Source organism: Trematomus bernacchii, unplaced genomic scaffold, assembly GCF_902827165.1.
Source record: "Trematomus bernacchii unplaced genomic scaffold, fTreBer1.1, whole genome shotgun sequence".
In the NCBI taxonomy this organism is placed as follows: Eukaryota; Metazoa; Chordata; class Actinopteri; order Perciformes; family Nototheniidae; genus Trematomus; species Trematomus bernacchii.
Window position 1 is genome coordinate 3759603 of NW_022987839.1, and position 19128 is coordinate 3778730.

General features: G+C 39.3%; 1 protein-coding gene and 1 non-coding gene across 2 annotated transcripts; one reads left to right on the forward strand and one right to left on the reverse strand.

Moving 5' to 3' along the window:
- Positions 1–65: 65 nt before the first annotated feature.
- ncstn (nicastrin) lies at positions 66–17166 on the forward strand. The gene is made up of 17 exons (XM_034153032.1): positions 66–170; positions 2133–2234; positions 2673–2796; positions 3779–3900; positions 4561–4706; positions 6544–6688; positions 7320–7432; positions 8907–9059; positions 9169–9273; positions 10483–10560; positions 10934–11103; positions 11199–11301; positions 12395–12493; positions 13064–13151; positions 13295–13458; positions 14319–14531; positions 15982–17166. The coding sequence occupies exons 1-17, from the start codon at positions 113–115 to the stop codon at positions 16102–16104; spliced, it is 2106 nt and encodes a 701-aa protein (XP_034008923.1). The 5' UTR covers positions 66–112; the 3' UTR covers positions 16105–17166.
- Positions 17167–17617: 451 nt separating this feature from the next.
- On the reverse strand, positions 17618–17690 carry trnak-uuu. The gene has a single exon. It is a non-coding gene; the product is annotated as a tRNA-Lys (tRNA).
- Between the last annotated feature and the right edge of the window lie 1438 nt (positions 17691–19128).

Below are 19128 nucleotides of genomic sequence, written 5' to 3' on the forward strand. Positions count from 1 at the left end.
CCATTTTGAATGAGTCCGTCTCCTTTCAAGGGAGCGGAACTAAAAAACAATTGAACCCGGACGTCTTTCACGTCAACACCCACTGTTGTTTCTGCTTTTTTAAACCAGGAAGATGGATTTGCTCTCGAACAAATGGATAGTTAATTTGCTAGTTTCTTGGTTTTTCATCGGTAAGTTTTTATTCTGAGAACGGAAATTATCTGTGCCTCAGTATTTACTTTAGTAGTATGTGTTTCTGTGTCAGTTAGCTTCCTGTACTTCTTTGTGTAGCCGGATGCTAAGCTAACCACCGTTAGCAGAAGCTGTTTGGTTTACATCTCCATTGCCGGATGTTAATGTTAAGTTTTACAATGAGGTTTGACGTTGGAGCAAATATTGGGTTATTTAAATGATCTGGAAGCTCTTAAATCAGGTTCAGCTTATTACTCTGTACCCGTAGATAGCTTTGCAGATAAAAAAGACAAGGGATCCATTATGACACACTCAAACCACACAGACAACAGACACATCTAAAAAAACTACTCCGTCACATCTAGAAACATTTAAAAACCACTTGGACAAACACTCCAGAAAGTTAATACATAAATAGGCATTGTTTCCATGTGTGACTGTGACACAGCTACAACTTGTTCATTTGTGCCATGGCTGCTGGAATAAAGCTGTTTTTATACCGCTTTGTTCTACACTTTGGGACAACTAACTGTAGAAATAACTACAGGACTGTTATTATTAAATGCTTTTCGCGACTTTTCCTTCATATATTGGGCCAGCCCTCATGACCAAGCATCAGCGTGACTGCTCGTGATCCACCGGCCGCCTAGAGGGATTAATGCTGCAACAGTCAGGCCAAATTACATACAAAATAGCATCGTTTTAATATGATTTAGTTGTCTGGAAACAAAGAAAGCAACTAACTCTCAAAGGAAGATATTTCCTAGATGTTAAGGGTTCCCTCGTTAATTCGGCATTCAGTTGATCCTCCAACATAGCACCAGGGGTGGGAAGTAACTAAGTACATTTACTCAAGTACAGCACTTGAGTACAGTTTGGAGGTACTTGTACTTTACTTGAGTATTTAAATGTATTGCTACTTTGTACTTGTACTTCCCTTCAATTCAAAGGTAAATTGTGTACCTTTTACTCCACTACATTATTTTAATGATATGGAATATAAATCAGACTTTAGTTACATATGGAGTAAAATTCACAAGCTACCTTGCAGCATACACAGTTATTAAACTAGCTGCACCTTTACCAGCTGTGATAACAATTAGTTTAATGCATCAATAATTGTGATCCAAACATATCATATATTATTCTGGGAATACATGTAATGGGCCAAGAAGTACTCACTTTTGGTACTTAAAGGTGGGGTAGGTAAGTTTGAGAAACCGGCTCGAGATACACTTTTTGTTATATTCCATGGAATGCTCTTAACATCCCGATAGCAATGAATATCTTAAGTGCTTTGACAAAAATCCCTAAAAAAATGTCATCTGTGGAAGCCGTAGTACTGTAAAAAGCACGACCAATCATTTTAGCCGGCCCGGCTAAAATAACTGGATGGCCTACCTGCCTGTCAGCCTTCCATCTGTGCACAAACTTATCTCGTGCCCTCATTGGTCATGTGCGCGTTCGTGTGTGTTGGAGGAGGGGCTCTGTAAGGAAGTGGCAGATTTTTTCCGGCTGTGTATTTTCAAATTCTAGCACACTCGAGCTGGTTTCTCCAAAATTACCTACCCCACCTTTAAAGTATATTTTGATGCTAATACGTTTGTACATTTACTTGAGTAACATTTTGAATGCAGGACTTTAACTTCTAACAGAGTATTCATTCACTCTGGTACTTCTACTCTTACATAAGTACAAGATCTGGGTACTTCTTCCACCTCTGAACTTTAGTATTTATAGTAAGAATATTTGTCCTAATTAAAAAGAGTATTAATACAAATGTTATTATTTTGCTGGTTAAAGATGTGACTTTAGTTTTAAGTTCTCTGAACAGTTGAACCCAGTTATCTTTAACAGAAATTCAGTTTTTCTTTCTTTATTGTGCAGTTTTGGTAAAAACCTGTGCCCTAATGTTATATTGCTTCTTTGTGCAGTTGTTAAATGCTTTCTTTCTCTTGCAGGTGTCGGCTGTAATTCAGTGGAAAAGAAGATTTATGTGCATCTCAATTACACTGTTCCCTGTGTGCGACTTCTCAATGCAACACATCAAATAGGATGCCAGTGTGAGTAGAGCAAAAGATAAAAATGTTCCAAAGTACTTGTGATGTTAATACAACAAACATCAACGACATTCATGACAACAACCTATCCTTGTTACTGTTAACACTTCGCAAATGGGTTGTGGTCAAATGCTTACTACACATCTTTTCAAACTCCAGGCAGTTTTCATCTTGAAACAAGTCAATGTTGTGACTTTGAGAGACAGACATTCATTGAGAAAGAAGATAAGAGCACACGAGTTGCAAGACATTTTCTGATTATAAGAAGCTGTAAGATATAGTGTACCTTTTTTATACCACAAAAAGCCCCCGCAGTAGCAATTTTCTCTTTGCTGTATACAAAAAGATTCACCCTAGAAAACATTTCCTGTAATTGAGAAGAGGCCACATCGATCTCATATCTCAGATGCTGATTTTGAGTTTCCTGTTTTCGCTTTTCAGCCTCGCTGTCAGGTAACGTGGGCGTCCTTCATGTGCTCGAGTCAGAGGAGAACGTTGACTGGGTTCTGGGGACTGGGGCCAATCCTCCTTATCTGGTCATCCTGGAGTCTGCGCTCTTTACCAGGTACAGTCAACATTTCTCACCCTGCAGAGGAAGCAGGATTTACTTAGTAAGGGTTTACATCTGTATTCTGGCATTGTCAGAAAAACATTTCTCACCCTGCAGAGGAAGCAGGATTTACTTAGTAAGGGTTGCATCTGTATTCTGGCATTGTCAGAAATCACGTGTGCTTATAGTGCTTACAGCTCACAATGCAGTACTGTGCCTTCCGTATCTGATTCACTGAACAACAACCTTGTCTCTGAAGAACACTTCACTTCAAATGTTTATAATCCATCACTAAATTCATGGCAAACTAATTTATCATCATGCAATAACACTAAGAAGGTATTGTAGTATAATTCAACTGTAAATGCTTCTTATATTTTTTAATAAGTTGCACTTTTAGTGAGAAATGTGGGACTTTTTTCGCTTCTTTTTTTGTGTATGTATTGATTCTACTCTCATTATTTGTTATGATTGTTGTCTGTCATTCAACATTGAAACAGGCGCCATGGTCAAACTGAACAAACGTAAACGTGATTGTGTTTTTTGTGAAAGTTGACAGTTTACTGAAGTTAAAGATGGCATGGCACATTGAATATAATGTGTTTGATCAAACTGTAACTATATAGAAACTATGCATAACTCATATTTTTAAACGACACCAAAAAACCCTAAAGCATCCCCTAAAGTACTGCAAACTACACCTGTAGCTACCATTAAACGCAATTTGAGAAATAGTGGGTTAAATAATAGTGAAAATAAGTAGTTCAGTAAATCATACACATTTCGGAAGTTAGAGTAGCAGCTGAAGAAGATGTAATTACTTCATGACATGTCAGTTAGTAAAACTCAATAGGTAACACGTTGTCAAACAAATATACAGTACAGGTGATTGAGTAAATTCCACCTGTTAAACCATGAGGAAGAAAAACACATGAACCCATGTCTGACCTGTGTTTGTACCCGTATCGTTTACACCGTGCCGTCTGTCTGCCGTCAGATCCATCATGATGAAGCTGAAGAACGGCTCCGGCAGGGTGGCAGGCGTCGCTGTTATTATGCCGAACACAAACCCGCTGGAGGGCTTCTCCCCACACACCTCCTGTCCCAACGAGAACACAGGTGAGGGAGGGTTCACCTGCTCAGACTTGTCCCTCAGTATTACACAAATGAATTGTAGTTTTATGATCTTCCCAAAGGCTCAAGATTACATGCTGTAGTTCAGTTTTTATGTTCTGTGAACGCTTTCTGCAACATGGTGATGTCACTATGTCGAAATGTGTGACAATAAAACACTGAATTAATTTCTCATTCCTCTATAATTTGTATGTTCTGTGAGACAAATACCATAAAGTTAAGTCTGCATGTGTAAGCAGAGTTACTGTCTTAAATGGAAAATGATATCTGACAACAAACATGGAAAAGGTCACAGTCATAAAGATATATATTTTTTAAAAGCTAGTGAGAAGTGTGAAGTCAGAAGAGTGGATAGTTCTCGATGTTTCTTTTTAATCTATTAATTATCTTCTATTAATGGTTAAATAAAAAATGCAATAGGTTTAGATAAAATGACCATCAATTTTAAATATTTTAACTTTTGAATGTTTCAGTCAAATTGGCAGAAATGGTGTAAAAACTACAATACCCATGATCTTCTGCTGCCTTTCCCTTTTTACATGAAGCTCGCTTGTAGAAATGAGGCAGCTACAAACTGATACTAGTTTTAGCTTTAATTTATTTATGAAAGTCTGCTCATACAGTACACACTTGTATTTCCCCCAGGTGTGTATTCAGAGACCTACGATCCATCCTTGGCTCATTGTAACGTGACGATGTGGAACCCTTTTGGAAACGGCTTGTCCTATGAGGAGTTCGATTTCCCCATCTTCTCCATGAAAGACGACAAGGACACTCGGGTCATTCGGCAGGTACAATGACATGAATCATTTTCACGAAATCTAATATTTTATTTGTTAATCCCATCTGATATTACTACTTTGCTCTTACAGTTATTTTGTGTTGTCATTACTGTCACAAAATGGCTGTCTAAGTGTTTCCCAGAAATGTTTTCCGAACACTACAATAAATATCTGATCTGAACTTGTACCCTTAGTGGTTTAGATAAGTTGCTGATAAAGCTGTTTCAGTAGAAGTAAGGATAATTTATTTCTAACTCCATCATGTCGTGGCACATTATGCTGAGATTTATCAGAACCCACAAACCCTACCCGCTTTTTTCAATGTTATATGTGACATAAGCAGACGGATCATTTTACATAGGTATGGAATATCTGTTTCTGATGCAGTGCGAGAGAAATGGCTGAGCTGCCGAGTTATTATCTCAGATTTCAGTTTCAGCTCACTGATAACGGCCCACTTCAGATTAAATCTTGACTTTTAAAACTTAAAGTGCACCTATCATGCTATTTTTAGGCAATAGCATAGGTCTCAGATATGTACAAATATATAAAAAACATGTCTATGAAGTGTTTTGCTCAAAATACCAAACCGATCACCCATTCTAGCCATGCCTCATATCCCTCTATTTCACTTCCTGTTTCAAAAGTGCTGATTTTGGGTATGAAGCTTTAAAAAAAAAAAGGGAGGGGGCTGAGCTCATGCGGGACGGGCAGCTACTGTCTAAACTAAATACTGCGGTGATGAAAACGCCATATCATGGATTATCAAGGATTATTTCTGAAACAGTATGGAGCTCAAAGGCTTTCTCTCTTGCCGGTTATACCACAAGGTGAGTTCCTTTTTATTTCCTGCTTCTCCAGTACAGGTTAGCTCTGAGTGTTAGCGATGCTAATGTAAACATGCACCGACCATATTACGTCCAAAACAGTCGGGCATTGTTTCTGATAGCAACGTTGCTGATAGGGCCGTGTGTGTAAAGCCAGCCTACATTTCCGATATTACGTCATATCGGACGCAAATCTGGATCAGCTCCGTGGTAGCCCCGTTTTTAGAGATTTGGGTACGGAGGAAAAGAGAGAGGGTTACATTTTCTGATGCTGCGTGAGTTCTCTGACACACCGGGGACACATATTTATGTATAAAAGACATCAAAAAGTGCATTTTGCATGATAGGTCCCCTTTAATATTTCTCTTTGAAGGGCTGTTTTTTTTCTGAAACTCTTTAAAGTGGCTCTTATATGCTTTGGGGGATTTTCCATTTCCTGTAGTGTGTTCTATAGGTTTTTGTGCATGTAAATTGTTTGCAAAGGCTAAAATCCATGTGTTCCCTCCAGAGGACATCACTATGTAACACCCGGGCTTCTATTGGCTAGCGCTCCAAAATATTGTACGTGATAGAGTAAGGGGTGGGACATCTCTAAGCGGTTGACCAATCCGAGCAGACTGGGCTCTGGTTTCAGACACGGGGTGAAAAGAGGTGGTAGGCAGTATCAGAAAAACAAAGACCTTTTTAAACATTAAAGCATAGAGATGTCACAGTAGAGGAACAAAATATGAACCTTAAGATGAGCCCCTTTAATGACTTTGGCTTTGTACTTGAACAGACAGTTTGAGATTTGATCCTGTGATGAAAATGTAATCCCAATCATGATAGTTAGAGTATCACTGTGCCCAAACCTGCCACTGTGCCCCTTAGCAACAGCTCCAGACCCAACAGCATATGTTGCAACTTGTTTTATTGACTGAAAAGTATCTGAGCTTCTCTTAAATACTATAATGTCCCCGTGGCTTCTGTACAAAAACACACACACACAAGAGGTTTCATATTATGTTCTCCTCTCGCAGTGTTACATGGATCATAACCGCGGTGTGAATGGCAGCGTTCCTCAGTACCCGCTGTGTGCCATGCAGCTCTACTCTCACATGTCCGCCGTCACCGACACGGCCACCTGCATGAGGAGGAACGACCTCAACTTAAGCCTCAGCCCAGGTATTTACACAACATGGATGAATATACACAACACGTATTCCTGTCACGATAACTGCTTTTGTAGGATGGCAGTTTGACCCAGAAATAGTTGTTGTTTTAAGACCATTTTATGCCACTGATATAATGGTTATATGATAATGGTTCACCGTTTTTTAAAGAGCTATGCACCTTGTAATGTTTAAGTATATTCCGACATTGAAATTGGAATGTGAAAAGAATGTAAATTAAATATCCTAAATAAATAAAGTATATATATATTAAAAAAAACAGACAACCACAACAATAAATAAAAAGGTTGCTATTAACAATAAAATGGCTTAGTTTGCACAATTTCCAAGTTTTATAATAGTAGGGAAACCCTGATGTGTATTCTGCTATATCTAAGTCAACACAAAATGATGTATCGTACAATAGGTACATATGGTAACACTGATCGAGATCATGTTCATATATCATACGATTTATTATCAAGTTAATGTCCAATTCATACAATAAGTCGTTGACATAATTATTGTCACAGGGCATTTTTTAAAGCCCACACAACTTTAGGGAGAAATCTTTTTAATTACACTAAAACGATTCTGTTTTTAGACTAACTCCATGTTGTTTCTTGTCCCTTGTCTCCCTTTAGAGATGATTTGTGATCCTTTGGGTGATTATAATGTTTGGGCCGCCACCAGACCTCTCAACACGACAGCCAAGGGCCACAAGACCGGGGAGAGCGTGGTCGTAGCAGCAGCCAGGGTGAGTTACAGGGAAAAGGTTCTGAGTTCAGGTCTTTTTTTTAGATATTTCACAACAGTACATGTGGTAGTTATTAACATGTGAGGTCATGAACACCTTTTACATTTCTTCAGCCAATATCTGTAGTGATCTCACTCGAAAAGCCAAGTCCAAGCTAACATGATGGATGTAATGATGCAGTTACAGTCTGAACAACAGACTTCCTGTGTGCTGCTTCTTGTGTAAATATTATTTTTACTTAACACTGTTGAGAACAAGAGGTATGAGAACAAAACGCAAAAATAAAAATGAGATAAGGCCACAGAGGAGCCTATTTTTAAGCAAAATCAGCTAATATTGTGCAAGGATTTTCTCTGTTATACATTATTGAGTTAGTTAGTGTTAAGACTGCTGGTTAAAGTAAACCAGGCAGGAAATGACTTTATATATTTATTTATTTTCACTATTTTTGACATTTTTATCAACTAAATGATTAGAACAGTTACTGGCAATTTAGAAAATAAGAAGCAGATAATATTAAAATAATATTAATAATACATTTTATTCATCAAGGGCTTTTACAAGTGCTCAAACATGCTTTATAGGGATGCTCTGATCGATTGGCCACCGATCGATATCTGCCGATCGATCGGTGCTCTCTAAAAATGCCGATTGCGAGAGCCGATCGCGAGACGTAAAATACATGACACTTTTCTCTGCGCGGCAAAACAAGCTCGCCAAAATGGCTTCACCAGTCTGGCAGTATTTTAAGGTGTCCGAAAAAGACAGTAAAATAGCGGTATGCAACGTGTGTGTGAAGCAGAAATCCTGCAGCTCCACCCGCTGTGACGGACCGGTGAGCGGAGCAGAACACACACTAACGGCCCGTCCACACAGCGGCGTGCGTTGAAGCTTCAACGCTTCTGCCCATTCACTTTGAATGGGATGACGTCACGCTTCGCCGAACTGCATTGTGGGAGCGAGGCGTAGCTTTGCTCGCGTTATCTCGAGCCGGTTTCTCAAACTTACCTACCCCACCTTTAATGTAAACTTGAATAATGTACTTCATTTGAATGTAATAATTATGTTGGTTGTTGTTTGTGGAAGCGCCAGTGAATGAGCCTCATTAACTGAGTTTTAAACATCACTTTAAATGGAAGATCCCCATAGGCCCCGCCCACTCGATCGGATCGGCGATCGGTATCGGCCGATACTGATTCTGGCGATCGCCCCCAAAATTGGCGATCGGAGCATCCCTAATGCTGTACAAAGATAAAACATCTAAATAAAATGTATAAGAATTCATATTTGCAGCCCTACTCTACACATATCTGTTTCAAAATAAGTTCATTATAATGTAGGTAAACAAAAAAACAACATAAGCTGTATTTCGCATTTTGATATATGCTGTAATTAAATATAGGTGATTTGCAAGAGGGACTACTAACCTTGTCACAATGTCTTCTTGATGAAACTTCTCTCGTCTTCTCTGCAGTTGGACAGCCGCTCTTTTTTCTTCGACGTAGCTCCGGGTGCAGAGAGTGGAGTCTCCGGGTTCGTCAGTCTGCTGGCGGCCGCTTCTGCTCTAAAAACCGTCATTCAGGAAGCCCCGCCCAACCGCACCATCTTCTACACCTTCTTCCAAGGGGTCAGTCATTTCCACACCACGACAGCCAAAATTGCCATTGTGCTTAATGTCCTTGTCCCAATCCTGTTAAATGTATTTTTAACACTTTGTCTGATTGTTTTGACTGCAGGAAACGTTCGACTACATTGGCAGCTCCAGGATGGTTTATGATATGGAGAACAAGCAGTTTGCCGTGGACCTAGACAATGTTCACTCAGTACTGGAGATTGGACAGGTGTGTGTTTATAGACCTTCAGTTACTTTTTATTTACTATACTGTATACCAGGGGTCGGCAACCCAAGGGTGGCACGCGGCACCGTAACAAGTGGCACACTAGGAATAAGTGGAATAAGTGTGCAGAATATTTAAATTGTATTTTCGGATCCTGAACGAGACCGCCGCCAGAGCGCGTCTCCCCGTTACCTGCAGAAGGAAGCCATGCACGCAACACAGCCCCGCTCTAGTCGACTTGCTGCTGCTTTCCTCCGTGGTGAAACGATCAGGGGTGAAGTGCTGCCGGAGCGCGCCCGCACTTCACACATTGCAGTAGGCTACCCATAAGGAGCTGTACAAATGCCGCAGTTTTTGCGTGGCTGTGTCTTTAGTTGAAAGCCCAGTGGCGATCTGCTCATCTCTCATCGAAAATAATATGCTACACAGGGGCGGACTGGCCATCTGTGTGTTCTGGAGAATCACAGAACGGACGGTCGTCATTATTATTATTATGCCGTTTAAACCAATTATTTAAATTTGTTTAAACCGCATCATGTAAGTTGCGCTGACAGGTGAAAGAGGTCCACAGCGAGGCTCCCCCCGCCCCCCGCCCTCCTGCTGACAGTTCACGAGCGTCGAGCTCTTCACTCACCCCGACTCACTGACTCAAAATCACCACAATCAACCGCTCGTGAACGGTCAACGGGGGGCGTTGACCGTTCACGAGCGGTTGATTGTGGTGATTTTGAGTCAGTTTGAACTATATCTCATTCTGTTATTTATAGCCTGTAACATAACATTTCATAAAATGCAAAAAAAGTCTGTGAAAAAGTGTAAGTTAATAAAACCTAACCAGCAAACTATCACTCCTTGATAGTTATTGATACTTGGCTTAAGGAAGTTTAAAGGCCTAATATCCAACCCTACTTTAAACAGTTTCAAGCATTAAATGGACCCCTTTTAAAGACAAGACTTATGGAAACATAATTAACAAAATATATTGCATAATTGTAGTATTACTCAATTAAAATAATCTGTATATTGGGGCCAACAATTTGTGAAAGTTACGTCAAAAATATAGATGCCAAAACATTGTTAGCTGTACATTATACCCTTTTCTTGACTTGATATTTACAAGCCAATCGTTTTTATATGACATTAATCTCATCATATGTATGTTATGTTCATGTTGACATGTGGGTAGTATATTAATATATTGATTCTCCTCAGGTGGGACTTCGCGCTGACTCCAAGCTGTGGCTCCACTCGGACCCTGTGTCTCGGAAGAACGACAGCGTCAATGACGAGGTTAGTCTGCTTTAAGAGCGGATCGTTGAAATAAAAATTATGATGAAATACAAATATGAAATGATCTTCATACAACAGACATCGTCTTGGACAAATATGAGGACTAAAATAGGAAACAATGTACCATTAAGTGGATGCTTTTCTTAAGAAATATTGCTATAAAAATACTATGGTAATGAAAAGGTATAGTCTGATTCTCAGGGGCCAAATTCTAAGATTTCTAAATGTAAAACCTGCTAGAATTCAAACATGAAATGACCGCTTAAGAGCCGACTTGAAGAACAAACTAAAAAAGCACAACAGATGTAATTACTCAGCGGTGTGTGTGTGTGTGTGTGTGTGTGACTGTGTGTAACATTGTGTTGTGTTTCAGGTGAATAAGCTCATCACCAACCTGCATTCTGCTGCCGTAAATCTAAGCGTCTCCGTGGAAGAGCCCAATGTCTCCCAGCCGCTCCCGCCCTCGTCCTTCCAGCGTTTCCTCCGAGCTCGACCAATCCCCGGTCTCGTTATCGAGGATCACGAGTCTTCCTTCACCAACAGGTTATTCATCATTACACGCAATTACCTTTTTAATGGGATCTGTCTTGCCTCAAGGAATTGGCATGTGTTTATTCATTTTCCTGTTCTGTGTGCAGGTTCTACGAGAGTATGTACGATAACGCAGACCACCTGAACATGTCGTACCCAGCAAACCTGACGCAAGAGGAGCAGCTGGAGTTTGTCACCGAGACCGCTAAGGTATATCTATTTATCACCAATATTCATCATGTTTACGTGCTCTTACATTAGCTTTACAAAGACAGTCCTCATCGTCTGTTGCACTGTTTGGATTGAATTTAAAGTAGAGACATGAAAGTTTTCTTTACAGACGTCCAATGTCAGAAATCATTATCCGTTTAAATATATACTGTTTAAAAAGAACGACATCGGAAATTGTATGGTAAACATGTGGCTTAATACTGGACAGAAAACCAAAACAATGACTCGTGTGCATGGGAAACATTTGCCATTACATGCAAATAAATGAAACCGGGCATTGCCTTAAAGGGGACCTATCATGCAAAATGCACTTTTGTACGTCTTTTATACATGAATATGTGTCCCCGGTGTTCCAAGTGTCAGAAAACACAACCCTCTCTCTTTTCCTCCATACCCAAATCTCTAAAAAAGGGGCTGCAACGGATCTGATACAAACTGATCCAGATTTGAACACTGTCCTGACGTCAGGACAGTGGCGCTACGGCTATTGGGCCAACTGCACCAATCAGGAGGAGACAGCCACGGCCATTGCCGTTCGAAAGCGCTGGAGACGCTGTAGTACATATGCCAGGCCTGTAGATGGTGCTGTTCTCACTGAATCAGCCCTTGCAAAAACAGCTATAAATTGTCAAATTGAGCAAAATGAGGCATGGCTAAAATGCATGATCTGTTTGGTATTTTGAAGAAAAAAAAAGTATAAATATGCCTTATATAGGTATGGTCCTACACTATATTATTAAAATATAGCATGATAGGTCCACTTTAACTTAAAATTAAAGATATCTTTATGTTGACATTATCTTATCAACATTTGTCATAATATAAGTACACAACTCACCAAATAAATACCACAGGTCTGGTGGTTTCTAAAGATTTGCCAAACTGTCACATATCTTACCTTTCACATTTTCTGTGTTTGTGAATTGTGTCATCATCAATCACCCTTTCTCATTGTTTCCTGACGTGTCAGAGCGTGTCCTCACAACACTGCTATTAAAGTTACTGTTGGAAATGTTCTCACACATGTCGTTGGGAGGAACTAATAATAATAATAATAATGTTTGTGTTTCAGGCTCTGACGGAGGTGGCCACCCTGGTTGCTCGGGCTCTTTACATTCAGGCAGGAGGAGCTGAAGCCCAGCTGAGAAACATTAACGCTGACCCTGAGATAGTAAGATTTACTTCAGGAAATACATACCTTGTCTAGCAATCATATCTTTAATTATCTGTCCTTTCTCCACACTGCAGCCTTTCTCAAGCTGTATATGTGTTATGTTATCTAAAGTCAAAGTCTAATGGTGCTTAAATGTAGTGTTTTTATCATAAGCTGCAGGTTTCTAGAGGATGTTTCTTTCATATTGACTTGTGAGGAGAATATAGGATGGTAAAGTGTTTACAGTATCAAAGGTTTTGCAATGATATTGTTCTAGAAAACATTTAGGAGGTGATGCAAACACCTCGTTTTTACTGTTTAACCCTCATCCTGCCAGATGTTCCTTTTTACAATTATTTTTGTTTTCTTCCTTTTACACATTGCGTTTTTCAATCGCAGGGTTCTGTCTCGTTCAGTCTCTTGAAATGTGCAGTTTGACAATTTGTATTATCAATGATTTCAAACACATGTAATAGTTTTTCTGTGGTCTTTCTTGTTGGATTTCTCACCGATGCCTCATTCTTATTGGTGCATGTTTGTATTTAGCATCGGAGCAGCGGAGACTGATATCTGTTTTCTCTCCGTCAGGTGACTCGGATGCTGTACGGTTTCCTTGTTAGAACAAATAACACCTGGTTCCAGCAACTAGTCCCCTCCGACCTCATGAGCCACCTGGGTAAAAAAAACAAGATAATCCTTTTTAAAGAAACGTTATAACGTATCAGGCTCCTACAAAAGTGGGAGAAATATATTTTTGTACGCTTGTTTAAATATGCTTTATTTGGAAGATTAACAAAATGTATTTCCTGTGTGTATCAGTGGACAGACCCACAAACTTCTACGTGGGCGTGGCGCAGCAGACCAGCGAGCCGACCCTCCTGGTTCAGTATCTGCTGGCCAACATGACGGGCAGCCACTTCAACATCTCACAGGAGAACTGCAAGAACCAGAGAGAGGACGAGAAGGACGAGGAGAGCAAACATGTAAGACCCATAGAGCTCTTACTTTTATCCATTTATATTTGTTTGGTCATTTAATCTGGGGCGTATTATACCAAAAAGGTCAAGAATGCATCTCAAAGCTCTGTAAATTCATCCCTTTTTTTACCGGCAAACTTGAAAAAAGGAAATAAAAAGGAAAGACAGGAAAAACGTTTTAAGGCGGGAACTAACAATAATTGTATTAAACACATTTTTTTATTAGAAAATAGATTTAAAATGTCTTTCACAAGTTTGCTAAATTGTTTTGTTGAACAACAGTCTCAAATCCCCAAATATTCAATTAATATGATTGTAAAAAAGATCCATGAAATCCAGTAGTAGTAGTAGTAGTAGTAGTAGTAGTAGTAGTAGTAGTAGTAGTAGTAGTAGTAGTAGTAGTAGTAGTAGTAGTAGTAGTAGTAGTAGTAGTAGTAGTAGTAGTAGTAGTAGTAGTAGTAGTAGTAGTAGTAGTAGTAGTAGTATAGTAGTAGTAGTAGTAGTAGTAGTAGTAGTAGTAGTAGTAGTAGTAGTAGTAGTAGTAGTAGTAGTAGTAGTAGTAGTAGTAGTAGTAGTAGTAGTAGTAGTAGTAGTAGTAGTAGCAGTAGCAGCAGTCATTAAAATGTGCATTGACAGCCCTACATATACATAGGATAAAGTAAACCAACATGTATAACCTAGACTTTACATTGAAATACAAATATACTACGCAAATATAAAATAAAGCGACATTTGGACAACATGTTTATTCCCCCTCTCCCTCAGTTGTAGAAGAAAGTTATCTATTGGAACTGTAAATCTGCACGCCTTTGATATATGTACAAATAAGAAGTAATAACCTGTTTATTCCCCCTCTCCCTCCTCAGATGTATTCCTACATGTGGGTCCAGGGCACAGTGCCCCCTAACAACACTGAGAGGGAGGGGTTCTGCGTTCGCTCCACCGTGCGACTCTCCAAAGCTCTGTCCCCGGCCTTCGACCTGAAGGAGTACACCTCCAAAGATTACTCCACGTGGACAGAGTCCCGCTGGAAGGTCATCAAAGGACGCATTTTCCTGGTGGCGAGTCCCGACCTGGAGGTAAACGTCCTTCCTCAGATTTAACACACCAAGTGATGCTGACACACATTGTGCTTTCTTAGAGACGGTAGTGGACAGAACAGAAAAGTAATAATTCATTCTATCTAGAGGCGCCTTTCAAAGCACCCAAGGACACATTCAGTACATGACCGTTACATGTATGATATGTGTGTAATGTGTATTTGTAAAGCGCTTTGAGCATCTGGAAAAGCGCTATATTAAATGTAAGGAATTATTATTATTATTATTATTCATAAAATATTCTAAGGAAAGGTTTAAGACAGTACAAAACAGAGGTGACGGACAGGATCGTAACATTTCCGTCAAAATCCATTATTACCCGTCGGTCTATTCTGTACACAACTCTGACGGGGAGGGGGGGGGAGAGAGAGAGAGAGCACGCTCGTGAACTGTCAACGGAGGGAGGGGGGGAGAGAGAGAGAGAGAGAGAGAGCACGCTTGTGAACTGTTAGCGCCGGTGTTATGCATGCCCACTACACCTCGCGGGAGCAAAAACTCACAGACATTTCAATGATTTGTTCGGCAAAGTACGGTTTGGAAACTATATAACTTCCTTTTTGGCGGGCATGCATAACACGGCAAAACACCGGAGCCTCGCTGTGGGGAAACTTTGGCGCTGTTCTGAGTTTGTTCTAATCTGTCAAAATGACGGACTGCTTTCAGATTTTTCCGTCATTGTTTTAAAAAAAAATGAAAATATTCGGTTAACGCGACCTCTGGTACAAAAGGACCGTAACAGGGAACATGTAGAAGTAGTTACAACATTGAAAAGCAATACCATTATAAATGCAGCTTACACACAGGATATTATTTAGTTGCATTCAATGATTGATGAAGGGCTGTTTAGTGTGAAGACTTTTTGTTGTTCAGCAGCAGACAAAGTTAGTGACTAGCTGGTGAACATGATTTTCAGTGTCAGTGGAGACCAACATGTAGCTAAAATGGGTGTAAATATTTGACTTTAATTCATCAAATTGATCAAATAAACACAACTACAAGCAATTTTAATGTTGCTTTGTGTCTGCTATGTTGTATGTTAGGAAAACAACAGTAACATGCACACCTGTTTAAGAGGAAGATGGCCGTTTGTTCATCCCAAAGGGGAAATCCAGCTTTTTACTCTGTTATTGGATTTGTAACTCTTCTATGTAAGATAAGATAAGACTTTATTTATCCCGAAGGAAATTGTTGTGCCAGAGTTACAAAAATACAATACAATAAACACAGCAGTTAAATATCTACAGGAAACATGAAACATAGACGGTCACATAATTAATGTAAATATTAACAGTATTCAGTAGTGCAAAAAAACGTAGTGGCAGATACGTAATTGCACGTTATCGTAGCACATTATTAATAATAATATTGCACATGTTATATAGCAGCGAGTGTTTTGTAATGATGCTAACTGTCTGTTTTCCTCCCCCAGATGATGACGCTGGGTGTGGGCGTCGGCGTGCTGATCACCTCCCTCCTGCTGACGTACATCATGAGCTCGAAGGCCGACATCCTCTTCAGCTCGGGACGGGAACCCGCCAACGCCACCTACTGATCCAGACTGACCACTACTACTTCTAATACTACTACTACTATTTCTACAAGTACTACTTCTGCCCCACCCTGACATGAACACGGTCTTTTCTTTAAAACACGCCACAAGTAGGTACACGGACAGGTTAGACACAGAAGCAGAGGTTATTTTTTTTTTTTTTTTTTTTCGACTACTCCATGTTTAAGGACTCACTCAGGTGAGGCGGGACATGAAGACTGGACCGGACTGGACGGATCTGGACTCATCAGGGTCAAACAGGCCCTGTCAGTGGACAAGATGTTTATATTTCTTTTGTTTTAAAGGTTTTTTGTTTTCTCTTTTTATTGTCAAAGAATGTTTACTCTGTCCTTGGATAGGCACTAAACATTGAGCATTACTTTGAACATATGTGTCTGATTGTGAATATGTAAATGTGACCGAGTGTGTGAGTGTGTCGGGGATGATTATGAGTGTGTGTGTGTGTCTGAACTTTGAATGAGGATTGCGATGGTATGTGCAATACTGTAGCTGTCTTCTCTGTCATTATAGTTAACTTATCAATCAGTTCTAATAAGAAGAAACCACTTTTTTTGAGTCAGTGAACAAGTAGTTAAATTTAAGTTTTTTTGCTAATTCTGGAAATGTGTGGTGGCGTTTTTGATAAGTTTTAGGTTCTTGGACAACAATCCTAAATATTTATATTTGCGGAGTCCCAGTACACATATAAATACTACACATGTATGTAGTGGTAGACCCACTGCAATTTCACATATTGTGATATTTGTGTGGAGGAGAAGAATTCCCCCTGAGCACGGCATGGCAGACACACTTTACTTTATATCGAATAAAACGTCAAATCCAGTCAGAAAATCTTGTGTTTCGACACGTCAAATGCGCTGGTGCTCTGGTTGTGCACTCCTTTTGGGTTAAACCTTTTTAACAAGGTTTCTTTTAATGATGACTTTGTAAAGAAAAGTGTCAACACGCAGAAGGATTTTAATTAATTTTGTTGTAATGTAACGGCTGGAATCAACGACCAATTGTGATGCCTTGATGAAGAAATAAACATTGCTTTTTTTTCAATGTTTTTCTTTTCCTTTAATTGTCAACAAACTGCTGAAATGTGACTGATGTTTCGGCCTGAAGAGCTTCCTGTTATGAATAAGGCTGGAGTTTGAGGTGGACAATTAAATTAGATCTTTAACTATGGTAAAAGAAAAGTAACATCACTGTCAAAATGCTACAAGTGAAATCCTTGCATAAAAAGTTAAGTACAAGCATTAAAATATACTTGAATTACAAAAAGTAAAACTGCTTATTCTGCACATTACATGTCATTTGTTAGACGCTTTTATCCAAAGCGACTTACATACATTCAGTCAGTACTGTGGACAATCCCCACAGGAGCAATTTGGGGTGAAGTGTCTTGCCCAGGGACACAACGACAGTAGACTGCAGTGGGACTCGAACTTGCTACCCCCTGATTCGAAGTCCAGCACTTTATCCACTGAGCCACAGCCGCCCATAGACTTTTCGCCTGAACAGGGACTTGAACCCCGGACCCTCAGATTAAAAGTCTGATGCTCTACCATCTGAGCTATCCAGGCTTCATACATACACAACACATCATACTATATTATATTATATACTTCAGGGTTAGTAAAGTAGGAGCTTTTTCTGTTTTGTACTATATATTCCGTGATAGCTTGTTCATTTCAATATCAGATCCAAAAAGTAACCTTTAATAATAATATTAGATTCATAATTTGTTGATTTTATACTGTATTATTAGTCCGAATTACCTAATATTTTAAGTAGCAGGAAATGGAAATACTCAAGCAAAGTACCTTAAGTACTTTCGTAAATAAGTCACAGTTACTGTCAACCATTGACTGGAAGCGTTGCACCCAAAAGTCTCGTGAAATATAATCAGCCAAATACGGTTTCCTCCGTTTACCATTTTATTTAAACATTTAAACAAACGAACCTTTATCAAAGCCCCTCAAGAGTGATATCTTCCTTTTGGAATAACATCATCTAAAATATACAGACACCCTTTATCACAAATCACATCTCAATCATTATTTCTTCCTTGCTTTACTTGAGGTTTGTTTGCCAAGAATGTGTCAGCATGAAATATAATTGGTACGTTGAAGACAAAGTATTGGGATGTGTGTGTTTTTGTAAACCCGCAGTCCATATGTTGAGGTCACTTCACCTGAACCACACGGAGAAAGCCTAATTGTCTCTCTTTGGATACACGACACCACTGGTTTTCAGCCTTTTGACCTTTTGACCCCTTAAACATGGAGTCAATGAGCTGTAAGCAGCGCATCAGATACATTTACTACCCTGAGGCTTACAACAAATAAATCCAGTATTTTACGAAAGTTCACAGATTGAAAACAATTCTGAAAAACATATAATTTGTTTAGAAGAACTGCAGTAGGTTTTTTATCCCGTTTATCATACTGTGACTGGTCAGTTGGAGGGGTCCTGAACCCGTAGATTTTAAGCTAAAAACACATTTATTACCATTCATTTCTTCTTTATTTTTTTTATCATTAAGGGTTTTTAAAGAGGTTTATATGTGTTGGTTTCTTTGGTTTATTCTTACAGCGAGAAACAGCCTGATTCTACAAATAAATAATCAGGTTTTATTAATTTGACCATTGAGTCATTGAGAACAATGATGACAATCTCATCAAAGAAATGGGAGTTATTCAATAAAGCATGTAATAAATGCATGTTGTGTCTTTAATAAGTGAGGGCACAACATGATTAACCAAGCTTTTAATTTACCCTTATGAGTTTAACATGTTAAAGGACTAATTGTTTTGGTTATATCATATTTTCCTGTATGTAATAGCGTTTGAATGCATCTGGACCAATAGTGTTTTTTAACAGCTTTGTAATGATGATGTTGATTGTTGTTCTGGTAGGATCTTCCCATCAGCAGCTCCATTACATGTTGCTCTTTTTAATGGGCCACTTATTTTGTGACATAATACTGACCACTGCTCACTTAGTGGACACACACACACA